Here is a 21,373-nt window from a genome sequence, read left to right on the forward strand (position 1 = left end):
TAATTCTTACTGTATATAATTATAACGAGAGAAGCTATGATTAGTGTATAGATCTAGGAGAAACTGCTACTCATGCATTTGTGTAATTTTAGGGTGATGGTGATAGTCATTGCTTTACTGATATAAAGCATTGCTTCCACTGTGATTGTGTAGAAGGTGAGTCTTTGGGTAGCATGGCTGAGCATTAAGAACCAAAAGGCAGTTCTCATGAATTATATAAACCACTAATATTACCTGCCTGGATAAGATGGATAGATCTATCCTCAGAGGCTACCAGTGGCTTTCTACGCATGTCTCAATCACCGATTTTAACCATTCATTGATCAATTGATTTATTCTACAGTAGAGTTACTCACTAGAGGTAAGCTTCAGGGTTACCACTAGTAACCTCCTGTTCTTCTTTGTAATGATCATGCTTTTATAGAGACTGCTATAGTCATGTCCTCAGGCTGTGCTCATTGAGTGAATGAGCAAATAGGCCAGGGAATGAATGAATATGTAAATGAATTAATGAATATGCTAAAGAGTCAACGAGCACGTTAATTGACAAATATGCTAACCGATTAATGAATATGTTAATGAATTGCTGAATATGTTGGTGAATTAATGAATAAATGTGTGAATGAATGAAGAGGTGAGGGAACTAATAAATAGATGCATGAGTGAATGAGAGAGCAGATGAGTGTCAGAACATGGTCAAAGTTCTGATGCACAGAGAGCAATGCCTTGGGGAACTGTGAGAGAGGTGTCAGGAAAAAAGACATGCTTATTCTTGTTGGATGTTGGAACATAGCCATAGAACCCAATCTGGTGAAAGGATAGACTGGTTGCTGTCCTCAGTGTTCCCTGAACCTGGACATGGCCTTCTGCTTTCCTTTCATGCTTTCTCAGATATAATGTAGCACGTGCCAGGCAATTGTGTTTAAATTGGTCTGTCTTGAGAAAGTTCTGGGAAAGGGCTGCTCTGTTAATATTTATCCTGTGCTTACTGGCTTTCGTTTACTGTTTTTCTAATCATGTACATGTTTTTATGAACTCAAACAATCTTTATTGGATGATTGCTGTTTTTGTTACAGTTGTGTATAAAAAGCACATTGACACTGATGTGAAATTGTCTATAGCATTAGACTGTAGTCCACCCTGTTCCTAAGTCCCCAGATTCCAGGTCTCACAGACAGATCTACACAGGTAGAGAGAAGCAGACAGATGAGTGATGGGTGAACAGGTCAGTGAATGAATGAATGAAGAGGTGAATGAATGGATGAATTGGTGAGTGAGTTGAATGAACAGTAGGGCATTTCATTTGCTTTCTGAAACTAGCAGAAACTTTAATGTTGAAATTGAGTGGAAACGCTGCAGGCTATACCACTTAAAATCCATAGGCAGGATCTTAAATGCAATTTTAAGAAACTAAACTCAATAGTACATTGAAAGAGTCATCTTGTCTGACCAAAGAGGGTTTCTTCTAGAACTGCCAAGGTAGTTTTCTATTAAGGAAAGTGGCGCTGGCAACGTGGGAATGTAAAACGTTACAACCATTTTGGAAGGCAATCTAGCAATATGTATTAAAGTTAAAAATATATATGTCTTTTGGGCCAGCTATGCCACTCCTGGGAATCTATTCCCCAGAAGAGAGAGTGCCAGGGTATGAGAATCCTCGTTCAAAGTGATCATTGCTTCCTGGCTCCTGGAAGCAAAAAGTGCGACTAAATGACCACTCATAGTCATGTAGTTGGCTATGTGACATCGCAGGCATGCATGATTCAGGATATTCATGAGAATGACTACAGCCAGTTAACACAGTTTTCACAAATAACAGTCATGTGCTAAGAAGCAAAGGGTATGGGGCACTGTACAAAAAAGATGTCATTAGCCTAAAGAATGAAAATAAGCCCCTCCCCCCAAAGCAAATAATTCAAAATGGTGGGGGATCCCATACTACAGCCTCACTGGTTGGATCCATTTGGGAATATTCCCTTTTTGACCCATTTTTTTTTCTAATTATAGGAGGTCAGTGAAGATTAAATGAATTGAAACAGGTAAAGTGGCAGGGACACAGAAAATAACGGATAGCTGTGGGTTATTATTGTAGCTATTTTTGTTTGTAGACCTGAGCAAACCCTACTGCAAAATTCAGGGAAAAACATGAGAGACACACAGCAGCTTGCTAACCTCCTTATGTTTTGTGGGGACAATCGGCTGATGTGGGGTGAAGAGGGAGACGGTCCAAATAAGTAAAGAGAAACGTGTGCACTTCACGTTTATGAATCAAACGCAAATGGTGACATTGGGACTATTATAAGGAAATTCATTATTTCCAAAGGAGCACTTTATTGTTAAGTGTAAGAAATGAACTGATCGTGGAAGAGACTTAATGTATGCGGACAGGCACGTAGTAAAGCTCGCCTCACCTTAACTACCGGCAGGAAGCTCTCAACAGGCGCCTACATGTTTTAAGCAATATCCACTGTTAGGCCTGATGGAGAAACATTACAGTGGGGCTTACTGGAATTCTAATTCCACACTGGGGGATAAGAGGGGTAGGAAGTATCCATTGTGCAAAAACTTGGTGACACAGTTGCTCACAAATAGCACATGCCCAGATCTCAGGAACATGAGCCTGGAAATAGTGTGTGGTCCTGTTCTATCTTTAGGTCCTAGCAAGAATATCGCTTCCACAGAGGGCCCTTCTAGGCTCATGTTCTTGGAGCACATCCCCACCCTCCCATCTCCTGCCACATGCCCCTCACTGTGAGCTGTGACCATGGAGAGAAGTTTACTAGAATCCCGTGATACAGCCAAACCTTTGTCTGCTCATGTGCTGCTGTATATTCACACTGTAGTTTAACCGCTTGTCTTCCCTCCGCTAAAAGTTTTTAAAGGCATTAAGAAAAACAACGTTTCCTTTAAAAAGAGCCAGTTTCTGGGGCCACTGGAGCGGAGTCATGATTAGGGAATTTCTTCTTCATGAACCAGTTGTGGACACTGATTGGATCAGGCCGGCTCTCAGGCCTTGATTTTCATCCTTGTGAAGGGGACGTGGTGATGCAGCCTCTTGTCCTTTCTGGGAGTGTTGTGAGCGTAGTTGGCTGCATTTTTATGAAGTTTACCTAGCTTCCCTAATGGAAAGGGCTTGACATTAGCAAGACAGTCAGATGGCTATCAAACAAAGGTCGCTTTACAAAGAAAACCTCACAGTGAATTTGAGCGGGCAGTCTTGAAGCAGCTAATATTCCTCTCATCTTTTCTATCATTCTACATATTAGGATCTGTTAGATTCCTGCCCCACCCCACCTTATTTTTGTATGTGATGATCAATAGACATTTCCAGAATGGAATGACTCCCTATTTATGATCTTAGAAAATATCTGTGTTAAGGCTCTATAATTGAGCACTAGTGTCATGGATGTAACATACGTGGCCCTAACTGGCCTGCCAGCCTTTTTGTGTTATGCCAAAGTGGTCTCTCCAGTTTCCTGAGTGCCAGCATCTCTAACAGCCACTCTTAGGAAAAAAAAAAACAACAAAAAAACCCCCCCCAAAACCCCTCCTTTCTCCCAAGCCCGTAAGTACAGATGGGCTGTTTAACTGTGTTCAAATGTTTTCTTCTCCCCCAGGTCCTTGCAAACATGGAAGACATTAAAGTCCGAGAGATACAGATTTTTGACTATAGGAAGAAAATCGCCGAATCAGAGACTAAGTTAAAGCAGCAGCAAAACCTGTATGAAGCTGTGAGATCAGACAGAAACCTGTACAGCAAAAACCTGGTGGAGGCGCAGGTAAACAGTCTCTTCATGTCTTTATATTTTGACTCGTCTCCACACTGGGTTTAAAGCACTTTCTGTTGTACTTGTGGCAGCGTTAAGCAAGTCTAAGAAATCCTGCTCAATCCAGCTGAAAAAGCATCGGTTCATACACACTGTCGTGTTGCTGGAATTGGGAGTGACGCCACTCAGTAGGACAGCAGGAGCTCAGCCGCCTCTAAGTTGTTATGTAGGGTTGCCACTGTACCACAGGCAGGCTGTAGGTGGTTGGTGATAGCTGCCAAGGCTTGGACTGCAGTTGGACATTTTCCTTGTTTAACTCCAGAACCTGGCTCTGGGATCTCTTCATAGCGATTTGTGTGCTCCTAATTTTCTTAGTCAAAGGATAGATAGTGTGCATATGTGCATGTATGAGTTGTGTGTGTATGCACATGTATATGTGCATGTGTGCTTGTGTGAGCACATGTGTGCATGTGTGTATGTATGTGCTTGCCCATGTGTGCTGCATATGGCACTGCTTATATGGTGTGTATGTTCCATGAGACTAGACTGTGCCATTTCTATAAGGTACTTTGATGTTGCTGGGCACGAGAGACAAAGGAATTGCCTAATCAGATTTGGTCAAGATGTTGTTTTGAGAAAACTCTTAAGTAAATATTGAACGTCCATGTGGGAGGGTGGTGTCTGCTCATCTGACTTTCCAACCTTCCCTCTCTGCTTCTTTTGTTAGGATGAAATAACAGAAATGAAGAGAAAGTTAAAGATCATGACGCATCAGGTGGACCAACTGAAGGAAGAAATCTCTGCCAAGGAGTCTGCACTTGTGAAGCTGCATCTGGAACAGCAGCGCATCGAAAAGGAGAAAGAAACGTTGAAGGTATAGGGTAGCAGCCATGGCTGGCGTCTCCCCAGCACAGGCAGTTCCCACTCGCTGAAAGCAGCAGGAGGCAGGGAGAGCGACCAAGGAAGGATGCCCATAGTCTTAGTCGCTAAGATCCAGAAGCCACCAGCGTCAGGTGCTGTGAGGATCACCTTTGTCATCTTGAGACCAGTCTCCTGACAGGAGGTAGCCTCAGTCACGTGGGGGAGGAGAGAGGTGGAGATGTGCAGCTCCTAGCTCATTATGAGTACTTTGCCTCAGTGGAAGAGAAGCTAGCAGGTTGGCAGTGCCCAGGAAGTCCTTGACCTTCTAGGCCAGCTCCCACCCGTTTGCATTCAGACCCATGTCGAGCCCTCTGCTCAAGCCTGACACTCCCACTCTGGATATTTGTCTGTCTGTCTCCAGTTGCAGCTCCCTTGAGTACAGGCGTCTTTCCTAGCTGCAGGATTGGTGCCCATGAGAGCTTCCTTCTCGCTTGGTTTGCTCTGGACCAGGTCTCAGACACACGTAACCCCTCCCTTAGGGAACTCCTGTCTCCACAGACATTACTAAGATATATTTGTTTATTTATTTGCTTTATTTTTATGATGCTATGGATGAACCCAGGCCCTTCTACATCCAAGGCAAGCACTTTACTACTGAGCCATATAGCTCTAGCCTTTAATTTTTTTGAGACAGGGTCTTGCTAAGTAGCCCAGGCTAGCCTCAAACTCATGAGTCTCCTGACTGTACTTCTTTAGTTTGGGATTACAGGCAGGTACCTCCGCATCCTACTAGGTAAGGCCTTTGAATCTACTAGTTTAGAAAACTTTGTGTATCCTGACACAATATAAGAGAGATTTCCCTTCTACTTCACCTGAGCAAAGAACTAAGATGAGGAGCATCTAAGAGAGTGATGGAACATTGATGTAAAAAACATATACAACACAATACTTACAGCTGCTTAAGATCCACCTGCCCCTTTACAGTAACTCAGAGACAGAGAACCATGGTTTCTGCAAACAGTAGCTTTCAAAGATGGACATGGTATTGAAACTGCATCCAGCATCGCCCAGGTTTAGCGCCATGTTTCCTTGACTGAGGAAGCCATAGTTTGAAATACATACTCTCAATTTAACAATGGGCTTGGCACCCTAATGATAGGTTTTCATGGGGATGGAACTGTTGCATTACATTAATTTAAGGAACATTTAGCCCGAGAAAGATTAAACTATAGCAAAAGTGCCTTTATGAGAAGAATGTGGTAACTGGTATCTTTATCTGGGGCTTTCATTTCATCATTCCAGCTCATGGGAAAGAATGGAAAACTCTTCATGAAAGCTCACTGGGATAGAAAGAACATAACAAAATTTGAAACTACCCCGCATTTTTGTATTTACTCTTGTTCAAAAGTAGTTTAAATGGGAGAGAGTCTGTTTTATCCCAGAGTCAGTAGCAGGATGGGATTTAGTCACTGGTGAACAAATGAGAAAAATCTCATTATAAACCCCCGCTGCACCAGGGGCCTCTTGGTCCACATTAGCAAGGCTTTAGTGTAATAAGCCTTGCTAATTGGTATATCATCTCTTTCTCGTGGACGATGCATTGATTCTCATCTCTACTTCCCAAGTGGTACCCTTCAGAAGATTAACCATCATCCCACAGTGGAGTCCAAGCGGGAACTAAGTGCCTCCTCCCACAGACTCTCACTCCAGAATGAACGGCATCCCATATGAAAGATCAGTTATGTCCCCTTCCTTGGAGTCTGTGGTTAGATAGTGCCTATTTCACTGGTGCCCTCCATAATTAGGCATCTACAAATATCATGCCAACAAAACATCAGAATAAAACACAGGGGAGTAGGTTGTGTTTTTCTGCATCCCCAGGCAAGCAGAGTTGGTAACCCGCAGACACGGCGGGGTGATCAGAAGGCTTCTGCTTTGGAGCTGAACTCCAAAAGGAATCTCATTTGGAGTGGACAGTTTTTGGCCACTGGTTCTAGGAAGGTGAGAGTTTTGGATATGTTGTAAAGGTGAGATTACAAGCTTTTCTCACCGAAGTAAGGATGAGGACCAGAGAAAGACCGATTGTTTGATTTCTTATCTGAGGTTATCTGAGGACAGCTTGTCACGGTGCTGTGCATATGAATAATTCTGGTCTATCATTAAGCCTGTTTGCCCTCCCTTAGAACAATATGCAGCTCACATGGAGAGTCCCAGCCTGTCGACTGGTTATGATGCAGAATTGGAATCACATTTCCACAGGTTTCTGGGTTGCAAGCATCTTTCGTTTGAGAACTAAAACCTCAGAGGAAAAGATAGATTTTCTAGTAATTTGCCCCCAAAGATATTTATGGTTTTATTTAACAAAACTATGTAGGCACATAGTCCCTTTGGAGGGGCCTGATGGTCTCAGTGGGTCACAAGATGCATTTTTATAGGACAACCCAACCCACTGCTTCCCGAAGCCTCCAGACAGACAGTTGTTATAGAGGGCCATCCGTACCCCACTCACCCTCTCATCTGAACAATTTTGCTCCTTGCATCTTTCTCCCCCTTTTCTGTTGTCACCGGTCGCTACTGACTGGGGATCATAGATACTGTCAGCACAGCACACCTCTATCTGGATCCCTCTGTCCATCGAGTTCCAGCCTTGTTTCATCCACACTGACGGAGACACCTCATTTGGAATGTCTGCCTTACTGTCCTAACAAGGCCCCGGCGCTGTCTCGCCTCTCTTCCCAGTCATCCCGCATCTGTTTGACAGGCGCTTTGATTTTTCCGTGAATAATGCAGCAGCAAGCTCTCTGCCTCCAGAGCTCAGTAGCATGTTAGGGACTGGCCTCAGGGTACCACATCCTTCCACTTAGTGATTTCTTCCCAGGACATGAATGAGGAGCTGTCATCCACAGAGGCAGGAAGAAGCCTCATTACACCCGTGGCTGAAGACTTCAGGTGGTTCATGCATAAGCCAGTGAGACTCTCCTAAGCCTGGCTCTTGAGACAGTATTTATGCCTAGAGTCATATTTGATGATGATCAGTTCATAAACACTGGTTGCTACATCATATAATCTGGAGGGTAGCTGCTGAAGGGTGTGTCCAGTCATCTCATTATAATCTCCAGTAACACGTTTGGCAGGTACAGAATCTTCTAATCCTACTTAGGATGTTGCCTGGTGGGCGTATTGCAGATGGGTACATAGCAGTTGTCACCCTTCCTGAGAGGTAGTTCAGATTTATAACTGCTAAATGTATCAGGCCCTGGGTATTTTGTTGGTGTTAACATTTGCTGCCAATGCCTAATGCCACGTCTTGTTTACAGCCCATAAATTTATGACATAAGGAGACCACTCAGAAGTTTGATCTATTACTAGAAAAAGCACCCAGCAATGTCAGGCGCACGGCTGGTTTTACATTTCAGACAGATACTTTTACACACCGCTGATTGCATTTTAATATAACAAGGGTTTCATTTTGTTCTGCTGATGGATTCTGACCCGCTCTTGGCACTTAGGAACAGAGAACTGAGTGTTCAGATATGGGAAAATAAAAGTTTTATGAAGGGAGGCGCGAGCCAAACAGGTAATTCATTGCTGTCTTTGCTGCTGCCACCCGAAATGATTATAGAAGGGGGGGGCGGGCTGGGGACTGGTTCTTCACTCTCTTTTCTAACAGGTGCTCCCCCTGAGAGGTAAATACGAGACCAGTATTTCTTTTTGCTTATCCCTGAATCAAAACATATTTCATGAATGAACACACAAGCTGTCATCAAAGACACCCCTGGTTTTATAGGAGCTGGTTACACTTCATATGCACCATACATCCAGTAGTAACTGTGCAGCATCTCTTATCGCGTGGGTAAGCTGCAGTATGGAATTCTGACTCTTACAAGCTAGAGACAGGCCTAGATATCAGTTGGGTCACTTCCTAAGCTTCCCATTATCTTGGCAAGATCAGGTGTGGGAGGGGTCCCAATAGTTACCTGAGGGGGGGAAATTTACAAGCCCTTTGCACTGTCATTTGTTACACCACACACACACACACACACACACACACACACACACACACACACACACACACACAGAGAGAGAGAGAGAGACTGGAGGCCTCATATTACCTCATCTCTAACCTTGCGGTTGTGGTCATGGTGGTTCAAACCCCTCCTCATTCCTGTCCTCTGTGCTAAATGGTCAGTAGTCCTACTTGTCTTTCCTGCCCTTGCATGGAACCTCCCTAGGACACATTTGCCTTTTCTTTAACATGGGGCCACTGGTTCCTTGATGCATAATCTCCATAGTGTATTCAATCAGAGGACGCCTTTCCAGACCTGCCCAGCTGTTTGTCAGCCTCTCTTCTTCCCATCCCAAGCTATCCCTTTAATCCAGCCATGTGGGGCATTGTTGTGTCTGCTCAACACACCAGATGTTTCAGTTTGCCCAAGCTAGTTCATATATCCTGACTGTTGGATGCCTCCTTCCAACATGCTCCTCTCCAGCTGGGCATCATCTGTCACCTGCCGAGGACTTGACTCATTCTTCCCTGTCAACCTCAAGCAGGCATACGAACTCCTTCTCCTGGGTACTCACGTCCTTGTCTACAGCAGCAGATGGCATGTTCATGTTGTTCTTAGCTACGTCAGTCACTTTCCTTGGGTAATGAATACTGTCTTACTCATCTTCCGTATTTGATCTGTGACTCTTGGATGCAGGCAGTAGACAGAGCACAGGTTTTTGCACTGAAACATCCCGCTTGGACAACTAAACATCACTACTTACTCACTCAGTGAGGTCGGCTAAATGATGTGTTTCCCTCTGCCTCTGTGTGGGACACACAGTGTCATGCCTAGGATATTGTTAAGTCACTTACATGCTGTGCAGTAGATAGAAATGGATTTGCTGGGAGAACATTTCCTTTCTAACGTAACAACTGCTTTCCCCATTTTCCTGTATTTCTAGTTAACCTCACCTTAGTCTCCAGTTAACCTTGACTCAGGTGTAAGCGCTCTGAGAAAGCACCCCTGAGGTCCCTGTTCAGTGATGGCATTTTCTTTGGCTTCCTGAAATACCAACTCATTGTCTGAATGATAGAAAAAATACTTGTGTGTGTGTGTGTGTGTGTGTGTGTGTGTGTGTGTGTGTGTATGTGTGTGTGTGCACACGCCACGTGTGTGTATGTAGGGGCAGGTTGGGAAAATAGTCAGGGAAGAGCTTCTTGTGCATGCATGCTAGTTTGATCACTAGCATTCATATATAGAGAGCACTGGGCATATGGTAGCACACACATCTAATCTCAGTCTGAGGAGTTAGGAACAGGTGGCTTCCTGGGGCTTGCTGGCCAGGTAGCCTAGTCAAATTGCTGAACCCCAGGAACCAGTGAAAGACCAACATATGACATTGACCTCTGGCCTCTGCAAGTGTGCATCTGCATACACATGTATGTGCGCATACATACAGACACCTAAACATTCACGGTCACAAAAACAACTAAAGGTATATTGAAAACTGTTGCCTGGACTCAACAATGCAAATGTTATTTGCATCTTACTTGTATATCATATCTTCATGTCTGCATTGGAGATGTCTTAGAATGTTTTTTACATCATAGCATTCCTTTGGTCCTATCAAAATGTTTTACGAGAGAGATGCTTTGTTGCTATTTTTTGACTAGTTTAGTTCATCCCCGAAATGGGCCTTCTCCTAGAGGTAAGTGTACTGGTTGTGGTAGGACCACTCGAGAAGCTGGCAAGTGTAGAGACCGCTCCTGTCCTCTTCCTGAACTGTTTCTAGTGAACTGTGGCGGGGATGTAGGGAAGATTCCAACGAGACCCCTTCTATACATATACAGAAGAATGGTAGGGACATCCTTAGGGCACCACTTCCAGAATGAACTGGATCAGTGTAATCAATGTTGTTGATCTGCTGGTTCTTACAATGGTCTCACACGCATGTGCATGCATGCATGCATACATGCACACATGCACACATGCACACGCACATTACACTTGTTTGGGTTGTGATAGGGCTGGAATTCTGCTAAATGAGACAGGAGACGAAAGCATTAGAAACATGACTGTGCAGCCAAACCCAGCCGTGTGGTCCTGGTTAGGCTACTCCTGAATGCAACACATCTGAATCATCTGTTCTCTATCAGGCCGAGCTACAGAAGCTGAGACAGCAAGCCCTGGAGACCAAACACTTCATTGAAAAGCAGGAGGTGGAAGAGAGGAAACTCTTGCGTATCATTGCTGAGGCTGACGGGGAGAGGCTGAGGCAGAAGAAAGAACTAGACCAGGTAGACGCTCCTTGTTGCCCTCACCCCACACTAGCAGCCATGTCTTTGGCAAGACATGTCTGAAGATGTGCAACAGAGTCTTGGCTGACGGTAAAATAGTTAACCATTCCACTCAGTCAGGAGCACTGCTTGGCATCAGTTACTTGTCTAAGCACTGGGGACTCAATGACCAATAAGACCACAGGTCCTTATTTTCAGAGATTTTAAGCTCTGAAAATTTAAGCTCTGATAGAATATAGTTGTTCACATATAATTGCTGCTTATAATTAAATGATAGAAGAAACACGTGTATACTTTTGGGATTAGAATTTATTTATTTATTTATTTATTTATTTTATTTTTTGAAATGGTCCTCCTGTGTAGCCCAGGCTGGTCTCTAATTGGTTATCCTCCTGCTTCAAGAGCTTGCCTACCAGAAAAGCATTTAGATGTAAACATTTTTATAAAAGGGGGTTGGGTGTGCCAGAGCAATGGCTCAGTAGTTAAGAGCACTGGTTATTCTTCTAGAGGACCAGGGTTCAGTTCTCAGAACCCACATGTTGGAGCACAGGTGTCTAAGTCGAATCCCAGGGGATTTGATGCCCTCTTCTCTTCTGTCCTCTGTCGGCACTGCACATACCTGATACATGACATACATACAGGAAAACACCTATGTACATAAAAGAAATAAAATTTTAAAAATTAAAAAAAAAATAGCGCGGGGAAAGCAAACAGAAGGACACAGCTTCAGGCCAAGCATTACTGGGTTATCAGACCATAGCTATGGCAACTGGAGGAGTGCCATGTTGAGTATCTTATGGGATGCTGCCAGTGTCCTGCCTGTGGGGGGTGTGGGAACAACCCATAGATGTTAGTGGATGAAGTGGATGCTGCTGTCATGGTGAAAAGAGAGACTTTGTTTCATTCCAAGTGGCCATGACTTTCCAGGTCATCAGCGAGAGAGACATCCTGGGGTCTCAGCTTGTTCGGCGCAATGATGAGTTAGCGCTGCTGTACGAGAAAATTAAGATCCAACAGTCGGTGCTGAACAAAGGCGAGACCCAGTACAACCAGCGGGTGGAGGACATGCGGATCCTCAAACTGGAGATCAAGAAGCTTCGCAGGGAGAAGGGGATCCTGGCCAGGAGTGTGGCTAACGTGGAGGAACTCAGGTAAAAGGAGGTCATGGGGTCTGCGGGAAGCCCCCACAAAACGCTCTTATGTGGATCTTTGAGGTCTTTTTTTTTGTACAAAAAAAATAGACTTCACAGGATGAAAGGGTCATTGAATAAGAACAACCTTTTCACAAAGGTTCCCCTGTGCTCATGCTGGGTCACAAAAATTGGCCAGTCACTTACCGGGGGTATGGGGGAGAGCAAAAAATGTAATTAAAGCACCCTTCTGGCTCTTTTAAAAGGAAAATTTAAATCAAAGCATAAACACAAACAAACCAGTGACAATCCAGAAAAATTTTTTCCCCTTGATGAGTTCTTTGGAATTCCTTTAATCAGGCAGTATGCAAGAGACAGAGCGTCAATATTCAAGTGCCATCTTGCTAATGTATGCACAGTTTTCATCCTGGAATGATGTATAGACTGGAAAGAGGTGGGGAATTTAGTTCTATTACTCTCTGAAAATCTGTTTCCTTACGAGGAGGCTGACTTCCCGTCTGACTCCGACTCATCTTTACAGCTTTCACTTAGCTCACTGAATTCCTTGTTTTAAACCTCGAACCACGTGGGATCTGTTTTCTCTTTGGGAAAACATCTTATTTCCTATGGGCCACTGAAGGGAACTGAAGGAGAGACCTGGCATTTCCTTGGTGACCCTCCTTATCCCCCACTGACTTGTTGAGGTATAGCTTCTCCTTGGCCTCCTCAGAAGAAGGATGCTGTTTAGATTTACCTCTTGTACTAATTAGAAGAAAAGATACTTCTGATGTTCAGACACTGGAGTTGTGAGTCCACCACTATCAAAGATGGCTTGACCCTTTTTTTGGACTTGTTTGTCTTTCAGATGGTGGATGTAGCACATCTTCATTGTAGAAAATGCAGGAAACTTGGGGGAAAAACACAAAGAAGGGATTAGGAACACCACCCATAACTTTATTACCCAGAGAGACCACCATTGGTATTTTAGAGAAAAATGGGCTCACTCTAAGTGACCACTGAATAATCGTAAGGTCCATACTCTTTGTCAGCCCTGAGTTATTTTTATGACTCACAAAAAGGACTAAATTCGATGCATTCCTAGTCAATCAATATTGCTAGTTTGTTGATAATGGATTTTATACCCCTTTCCAAGGAGAGGGAAGCAGCCTTGTTGTCTCCCAGCTGTGTGACCTTGGGCAAATAGCTCAATGTCTCTGAGGCCTGGGCTCGTAATTACCGTTCAAGGAAGAAACAAAGGTAACATGACTCACAGAGTGTCCTGAACAGTCAGTGCTCAAATATGGTAGCCTTTCTCTCTCAGAGACTCGCTAGAAAAACAAAGTGTTAAAAATATGCTTTTAATTCTAAGCAGCTTGTTCTGCACTCCCTGTTGAGCGAACATCATGCAGTTAATTCTAATGGTTTGTCTTGTTAATGAGGGGAAGTTGTATTATTGGTTTAAATGAAGCAATTAAGTAAAAGAGATGGCTTCGAGTTAGTAATCTGCACACCCACAGCAGATGAGGACAGATAGTAATGTCTTTATTATGTGAGTCAAAGCAAACATTTGTCTCTTCTCCTTCTCCCAACAAAGGTTCTGGTGTATGGGGTGACTAGGGGTGCCAAGCATGGCCGTGATAGTCTACCTTTTAACTAGAGGTGCCTGAGGATTTTAGAGACGAATTTGAAACAAGGCTGGGGCTTCAGGACCTTTTCTGCCCCCTGTGCCTGGTGGCCATGGGACATAAGGTGCTTCGTATCTGCAAAGCTCCAAAGTCAGCATCTTCAAATCCCTTTGCACATTAGAGTTGCCTGCAGAGATGTTTAAACCTATGGCATGCAGGCCCTGCACCAAGTCCTGTCGAGCAGAAATCCTCTGGGGAATGGGTCCAGGCTAAGGGATGTTGGAGCACTCTGGGGAATGGGTCCAGGCTAAGGGATGTTGCGCAGTTAAGATGGGAGTTGGAGGTCATAGTTGGTGCTGGCGTATTTATTGCCTGGGCCATGACTTGCTGTCAGGTGTGGAGCTTGCAATGTAGAGTGTTCACTGACTGGTACCCTGGAGACAGTTTCACTGAAACACTGAAATTCGTCTTGGGACTCCTGTGGTTCACTTCCCCACCTGGCTCCTTTCAGATGCTTCTAAATTCCTTGAACACTCAGCACCGAGAGTCTGAAGGCTGCTGTTGCTCAGCGCTAAGGCAGCTCTTGAACTCAAAACCAATCAATTTGTTGACCTGCCTAGGTTTGGGAAGCCGACCTCTCTCAGTGCTGACAAGGTTCCTAGTTCTAGCTTTTTATGCCAGATACAGTGTGTCTACAGTAATCAATTAATTAACTTTTGCGTGGATATGCATGTTATATGCATGCATGTGTGGGGCACACATGTGAGTGTGCACATGTACTTGAGGGGATCAGGGGCCGGTTTCCAGTGTTTTCTTCTATGGGTTTCCACATTATTTATGGAGATCAGTCTCTTGCTTGAATCTAGAGCCCACAGATCCAGTGTGACTGGCTAGGCAGCTGATCTGGGAGTTGGGAAGGGGGAAATCTCCTGCCTCAGTCTCTCCTGTGGTGGGATTACAGATAGGTCACCATACCTGGTTGGCTTTTACATTGGTTCTGGGAATTTGAACTCTGGCCTTCGTGGTTTTAGGGCAAGTGCCTTATCCACTGAGCCGTCTCCCCAGCCCTCTGTAGCAAAGATACCACATTCAAGAGAAGTTCTTTGCAAAAACAAGCTTGTCTTATCCAGGCAGGAGCTTTACCACATGCAAAGAGAATTCCTGAAGGAAAGGACGAGGTGCCGAGCCCTGGAGGAGGAGCTGGAGAACCCCATGAATGTGCACAGATGGAGAAAGCTGGAGGTAACACCTGCTAGCCATCCTTCTTGTCCCCAGCCCTTCTCTCCACCCACCCAAGGCCCCTAATCTAAAGCATGTTGAGAGGTCCCTTTAATTTAATGATATGAAAATTGTCACCTACAGGGTTAAGACTGGATCAAATGTAAACTGGGCTGCTTTAGAACCAGATGTTTAATTTGAGTTTGGTTTTTAAAGTCTTAGACAAAAATCCTATCTGCCCCCAAAAGACCCTGTGGAAGCTGTACATTGTTTTCATTAATGAATATACATTTTGCTTTTTAGGTAGTTTTGGGGTTGCATTGACAATTAATTGCCTTATGTATGTGAGTACACTGTCACTGTCTTCAGACACACCAGAAGAGGGCATCAGATCCCATTACAGACGGTTGTGAGCTACCGTGCAGTTGCTGGGAATTGAACTCAGGACCTCTGGGGGAACAGTCGGTGCTCTTAAGCACTGAGCCATCTCTCCAGTCATATTAATTGCCTTTACTGATGTCTCTCATGGCTCCAACCTACATCTTAGCCATTTTTCAACTGGGTTTGCATTCCTCCATTTCCTACAGGAAATATGGTTTTGAAACCCAATCTTTTTTTAAATGCCTAGATTGTGTTAGCCAATCCCTTTCTCTTAGGATCTGGTGACACAGCCAAAGTCCCATTGGAGAGGATGGGTAATCAGCTTCCGGTTTTACTCTCTGGTTCCCTGCTAGTCGTACCTACCAGCTCTGCAGATAACAGTGACAGATCATCTCTGTTTAGTCAAGACTAGGATGGACCTCTCCTTTAGCTGTACATAGCAATGTGGGTACCAGAAGGGACTTTGGGTAACTGACCAATTACAATGTTGTGATCTATAAGTCTACAGCACAAGAAAGTTCAGGGTAAAGTGGAAACTCATCCAAGTAGGATTTTATTTTTTATTTACTTTTAATGAAGAAAGTATTAAAGTTAATGCATTAAAAATTGTGTAGACACAAGGCCTGAATTTTAACAATATCCGGGGCTGCCAAGTAAATGTGTGCCAAACCCTGTCTAGCTATACAGGCATCAGCTGGTGATTCTGCGTAAGCAGAATCGGAGCCATTGAAATAGCCTCTTTGTTCCTCTTCGGTGCCCAAAGTGGTACAGCTTCCTAACTTGGTGATAACATGGCTCTGCCTGGGAGGTGGAGCTAAAGTCTCACACCTGCTTTCCATCACATGACTTTATTCCATGTGTTCAAACATAGATCTTGGAAATTTCCAACTCCATGTCAATTTCTAGTTTTTTAAAAAACTGAAGGACTCTGGGAGGTGGTTGAACGTATCCAGCAGCTGCTAGATTAATTCAAAGTGTCAGTGTGGCTGAAGGCAAAGCTTTGGCTTCAAGTCCAGAGGACAAATGATCACCTTACACCTGTAGCTCTTGTCTGAGTAGAACACACATAGCTACTGAAGGAACATCAAAGCTATTCAGGTTGATGGTTCCATTTGAACACTAAAGGCCACAGCCGAGTTCCACTACCTCCTGTTCGCAGATGTCCCATCTTGGAACCCTTCCCCGCTGTGTGCTGTATTGAATCTTCTGGTTGACAGTGACCAGAGGGGAATCCCAAGGCTGAGTGAATTCAGGAAGTTATTTCTATGGAAACTGGAGATGAGCGGGAAAGCCCAGAGCATCATAACGCAAACCACAGCCTTAGCAGCGGGCACATCTCAAGTCCAGCTTGGACCCTCCCCACCCTTTGCAAATGGCTTCTCTGCTCCCAAGTTCTCCTGTCTGTAAAAGGGGAAGGCTGACATGGTCTCCCTGCTGTCACGTAATATAAAATGTGGTATTACATGGAAAGCACCAAGCATCACACGTGTTTGCATGATGTTTAGGATCATTCTTTCTGATGGGACAAACATACTCACTTTCCATCTGTGGGCCAGTCAGAGCCGGAGTGAAGACTGTGGAAGTCTGTGCCCTGCCTTTGGGAGCTTTACGGCCCAGTCATTTGCTTTGCCTTTTCTCTCTGGATTTAATTCTTTATGTATTAGGTCTTCACGTGGGAAAGGCAATTTAATAAAAGAATAATGATTGCACACAGACCATAGTGCTTTGAAGCTGATGCTCTCTCCCGTTGTCCTCCTGGGACAGGCCAGCGACCCTAGTACCTTTGAGCTGATCCAGAAAATCCACACCCTGCAGAAGCGACTCATCAGCAAGACGGAAGAGGTGGTGGAGAAAGAGCTTCTTCTTCAGGTAACAGTTTCATGTCCTGGGCTCCCCAAGCAAGCACAGCCATCTCCAGGATCCTTAGAATCGGTGATTTGTAGTGTTGCAAGCCTTGTCTTAAACTGTAGATGGCAACAGTGACTCACACACAGGGAACAAACAGCCTAATTAATTGTTCTTTTACTTTGAGATCACTGATATTTCAAGAATCCTAGGAAATTAAGTTCAAGGCTAGACTTACCGCAGTTGGGTAATGTGAACATCCCCTTCCTCCCCCCGCCCTCACTTTCCCTATAGTTCTATTTGTCAAATTATTTTAACTGCTTTTCTCCCCGTCTTCATGTTCTGTGAAGTGCTGTGATTTCAATCTTGAAAACAGTTTTCATGTAGTGCACTCATGATCTGTCCACGGGAGGATTTGTGTGATCGAAATGGAAAGCCGTATTGTTTTGAGGATGTGATATGTATGTGGGGGGTGGGTATGCACAGAGATGAAGTATGGGCACACTGGTGCACATTCATGCAAAGGCTAGAGGAGGATGTTGGGCATCTTTATAGCCATCCACTCTATATTGCCATCCACTATATTCTCTAGAAACAGGTTTTCTCAGTAAATCTTAATTATGCCTTTCTGACTAGACCCGTTGGTCCACAGACTCCCAGTATCCGCTTACTTCAACCCTCCCCCTGCTGCATTGCAGGCATGCATAGCCTTGCCTGGGTTTTACATGGGTGCTGAGGATTTAAACCTAGGTCCTCACAGTTGGATGGTAAGGGATCTTACCCACTGAGCCATCCTCTCCCCATGCTGGCTTTGAGAACTCTGGGAAGCAAATTCCGGCATTCAATCAGTCGCTGTATCTGGGACCTGGGGATTTAAGAAGGAGGCAAGGCTGGCATCAGGTGGCCCTGATTGGCTTTCTGCTTCTGCTGGCTTGCGGCTATTTGGTTTCGAATTCTCTGCACCTGAGGTTCCCAGTCTATGTTAAAGACAACAATAGAACCCATGAAAATGCAAGCTCAGAGGCATTGAAAGACCCCAGCCATTATACTCAGTCTGCAGGAAATATCAATTCCAAAGCCTGTGACTTTAACTATTGGGTGACCATTGGTAGGCGAGGAACTTCCACACGTGTTCGAGAGGAGCCTTACGCCCTTCTTCTACTCTGTGTTTTCCCTAACGTTGGCTGGACAGTTCACCATACAGCAGTACAGATATCCCCGCCTAGAGTGGACACTGTATTCTTCTCTCTTGGAGACAAACAGGTTTGATGGAGAAGGCAGGATTTGGAGCACTTGTCATCCATAGTTGGGGAGAATCACAGACGTTTTTCAAACACTGGTTTCCCTTTCTTCTGTAAGGCAGAGATAACAGTGCCAGTTCTCATTAAGGGAACATACCTAACTTGGCGGGTCTTGCAAAGGTAGCCAATTAGAGCACAGGCACTGGGGACTCACCAGTGTTTAAACTGTGAATCTAAATCTCATTAGAGTGCACCGTCCCACAGCCAGGCAGCTAGGAGTAAAGGCCTGGACCTTACTATCCCAAGGTCAGAGAGCTGGGAGTGAAGGCCTGGGACTCACCATCCCTATGCCAGGCAGCTGGGGGCAAAGGCCCGAGACTCGAGCTACCAGAACCTATACCTGTCTTGACCTCAGTCTCTTGCCTGTTCTGTTACTGGTGCCAACTTTGTAAAATAGAGAATCAAATCTTATGTTGTGTCAAAACTCAGTTTTTAAAATAATTTGTTTTATATTTTACATAGTTTGTCCTATATTATATTTGGTGCCATAACTAAGAAACTGTGAATGTGTTGCCTACCTGTGTGAATTTATGTGCACCACACAAGTTCAGGTACCTGTGGGGACCAGAAGGCTCTGATCCCCTGGAACTGTAGTTACAGGCAGTTGTAAGCCCCCTGACGTGGCAGCTGGGAACCAAACCTTGGTCCTCTGTAGGAGTAGTATGTGTTCCTAACCACTAAGCCATCTCTCCAGCCCCTGGAACTCAATATTATTTCCCTTCTTCTGCACACTTTGGGTTTTCTCTGTTGTTCTACTGTATTCGAGGAGATGCACAGTCCTGGATCTCTCCTCTCCTTCCCCTCCCTTCTTCTCATCTCATCCCCTTTCTGTTTTTGGTGTTGAGGATGGAACCATGCATATTTGACAAGAATTCTGTCACTAAACTACACCCACAGCCCTTTAATTTTCTAATACAAGCGGCTGAGCCCATGAAGTGTGTTCTAAGCAACACCCGGGTTTTTATATCTACAGTGCTTTTATTTACTTGTAAAGCTTTGCTCCTTTAAGCATTACTCCTCCATTGAGAGGTCTGAAGGATCCCCACTTCTCACGAAAATAAAGTGGGTACTTAAAGGTCTTCAGATCCATGCACATCTGGGTTAAACTTCCCTTATGATCTTTCCCTTTTCACTGACGACTATAGTAGCTATGCTCTCTAGAATCCAACACCGGCTGCTTTTAGAAGTAACTGATCCCTGGGGTTAGAAGAAGATAAGAGCATTGTACAAGCTCTGAACTCATAGAGATCCACCTGCCTCTGCCCCCTGCCTCTGCCTCTCCAGTGCTGGGATTAAAGGCGCGTACTATCATGCCCAGCTTGACGTCTTACTATTGTGCTATTTTTAACTTCAAATCCATTTTTGGTATGATTGTAAGGTAAGCAAAAGGGTATGATTTTTATTCTTCTCTGGGGGAATTATTTCTTCAATATTATATGAAAACTCTCACAAGAATGCTAAAATTCATCTAATACTAATATAGCCCTATCATCAGGGTTCTTTAAAATGATATTTTTATATTTTTGAATTTTTTTGGGGGGGTGTTCTTTGTGTTTTGGGAAAATCCCATGTTTTTTAAAAAAAAAACCCATCTGGCTCTGTTTATGTTTTGGCCAAGTTTCTTAGTTCATTAGTGTTTTCCATGGTTCCTTTCTATCTTATTTTGCAGTATTTAATTCTTATTTATTTTTAGTGTGTCTGTCTGTGTGTCTGTGTGCATGTGTGTGTGTGTGTGTGTGTGTGTATGCTTCATGTATACGTGAGTGTAGGCAAGCATTCCATAACACTGTTTGGCAGTCGCAGGACAGCAGGGAACTGGTTCTCTCCTTCCACCGTGGGATCTACAGATGGAACTTAGGTTATTTGTTTGGGGACCTATGTGCCTAGATTTGCTTCTGTCAGGTTCCCTAGACATTGTTGCTTGTTTAGAGTGACATCTTTATGACAAGCTCCTAACTTGGGGATCGTTGGACCTTTTAACATGTTTTGGGATCCTAGACTTGTGACAGGAAGTTGGTAGATTTCTATTCTGAGAGGAACTGTATTTTTTCCAAGGACAGCCCAATAGAGATGGATTTCCTTGTGGTTTTCCTGGCAAAGGTGAGACATTTATTTCTATTTTTTTTTTTTTGCTCTTGTTGTGACTCTTATATGAAGGGGTCTCAGTCATAACTTTCTAGTTTTCACAGGCCCAGACCCTTACCCTTGTCCTCCTGTGGCCTTTCAAAGCCAGGCATCTTAGTAAGTGTCCCCTAGAGGGACGGCTGATGTATGTCACTGTTCACTACTTCAAATGCAGGACACCTTTGGATCTTGACATGTGACAAACTACAGACAGACTGCTTTGTGGTAAAAGCACGAGCTGCTTTGTTTAGAGTATCTAATGTTTTATAAACACCAGAGTTCAAGATTTCAGATTATTGATGGTATATAGTTTGATAGATGGGGTGTGGGGGATGGGAGGGTGGCAGGGGAACTGGGACATGGCAGCCCACAGGGAAAGTATAGTAGCAGGAGCAAGAGGTTGGCTGGTAGCATTGTTGCAGCATCCAGGAAGCAGAGAGTGAAATGGAAGTGGAGTCAGGCTATAAATACTCAAGGCTTGCGCCCAGTAACCCACTTCCTCTAGAGAGGCTCCACCTCCTAAAGGTGCCACAGCTTGTGGGGAGCTGACCGAAGGCAGCTATCATCCTTGCAGCCATCTTGAGCCATATACCCTGATAAGAGACTTGATTACAATAGCCTACAACAGCTGAGCACACTCTGATAACATCTTGGTTTAGATACCCAGGATCTTCCCTTGGGTGTGTGCAACTTAAAGGTGTGTGACTTAAGGGCATGACTTAGAGATCAGATTTAGAGACAAGACCTAAGGGCATGACTTAAAGGCATGACTTAGAGGTATGGCTTAGAAGTGAGACATATAAAAGGCGAGAGGCAGACAGAAGAGTTCAGTACA

The 21,373-nt window shown here is 44.3% G+C and overlaps 1 protein-coding gene across 1 annotated transcript in view; it reads left to right on the forward strand.

The window, feature by feature from the left end:
• Cfap58 (cilia and flagella associated protein 58) overlaps window positions 1-21,373 on the forward strand; it is a 94,998-nt gene that overhangs the window by 33,069 nt on the left and 40,556 nt on the right. Inside the window, exons 10-15 of the mRNA XM_034516683.2 lie at window positions 3,618-3,779; window positions 4,495-4,641; window positions 10,774-10,914; window positions 11,842-12,065; window positions 14,800-14,911; window positions 17,033-17,137. Of these exons, the coding sequence (XP_034372574.1) occupies window positions 3,618-3,779; window positions 4,495-4,641; window positions 10,774-10,914; window positions 11,842-12,065; window positions 14,800-14,911; window positions 17,033-17,137 (891 nt within the window). The remainder of the gene's footprint in view (window positions 1-3,617; window positions 3,780-4,494; window positions 4,642-10,773; window positions 10,915-11,841; window positions 12,066-14,799; window positions 14,912-17,032; window positions 17,138-21,373) is intronic.

The sequence above is a fragment of the Arvicanthis niloticus genome, chromosome 1 (assembly GCF_011762505.2).
Source record: "Arvicanthis niloticus isolate mArvNil1 chromosome 1, mArvNil1.pat.X, whole genome shotgun sequence".
NCBI classification, from domain to species: Eukaryota; Metazoa; Chordata; class Mammalia; order Rodentia; family Muridae; genus Arvicanthis; species Arvicanthis niloticus.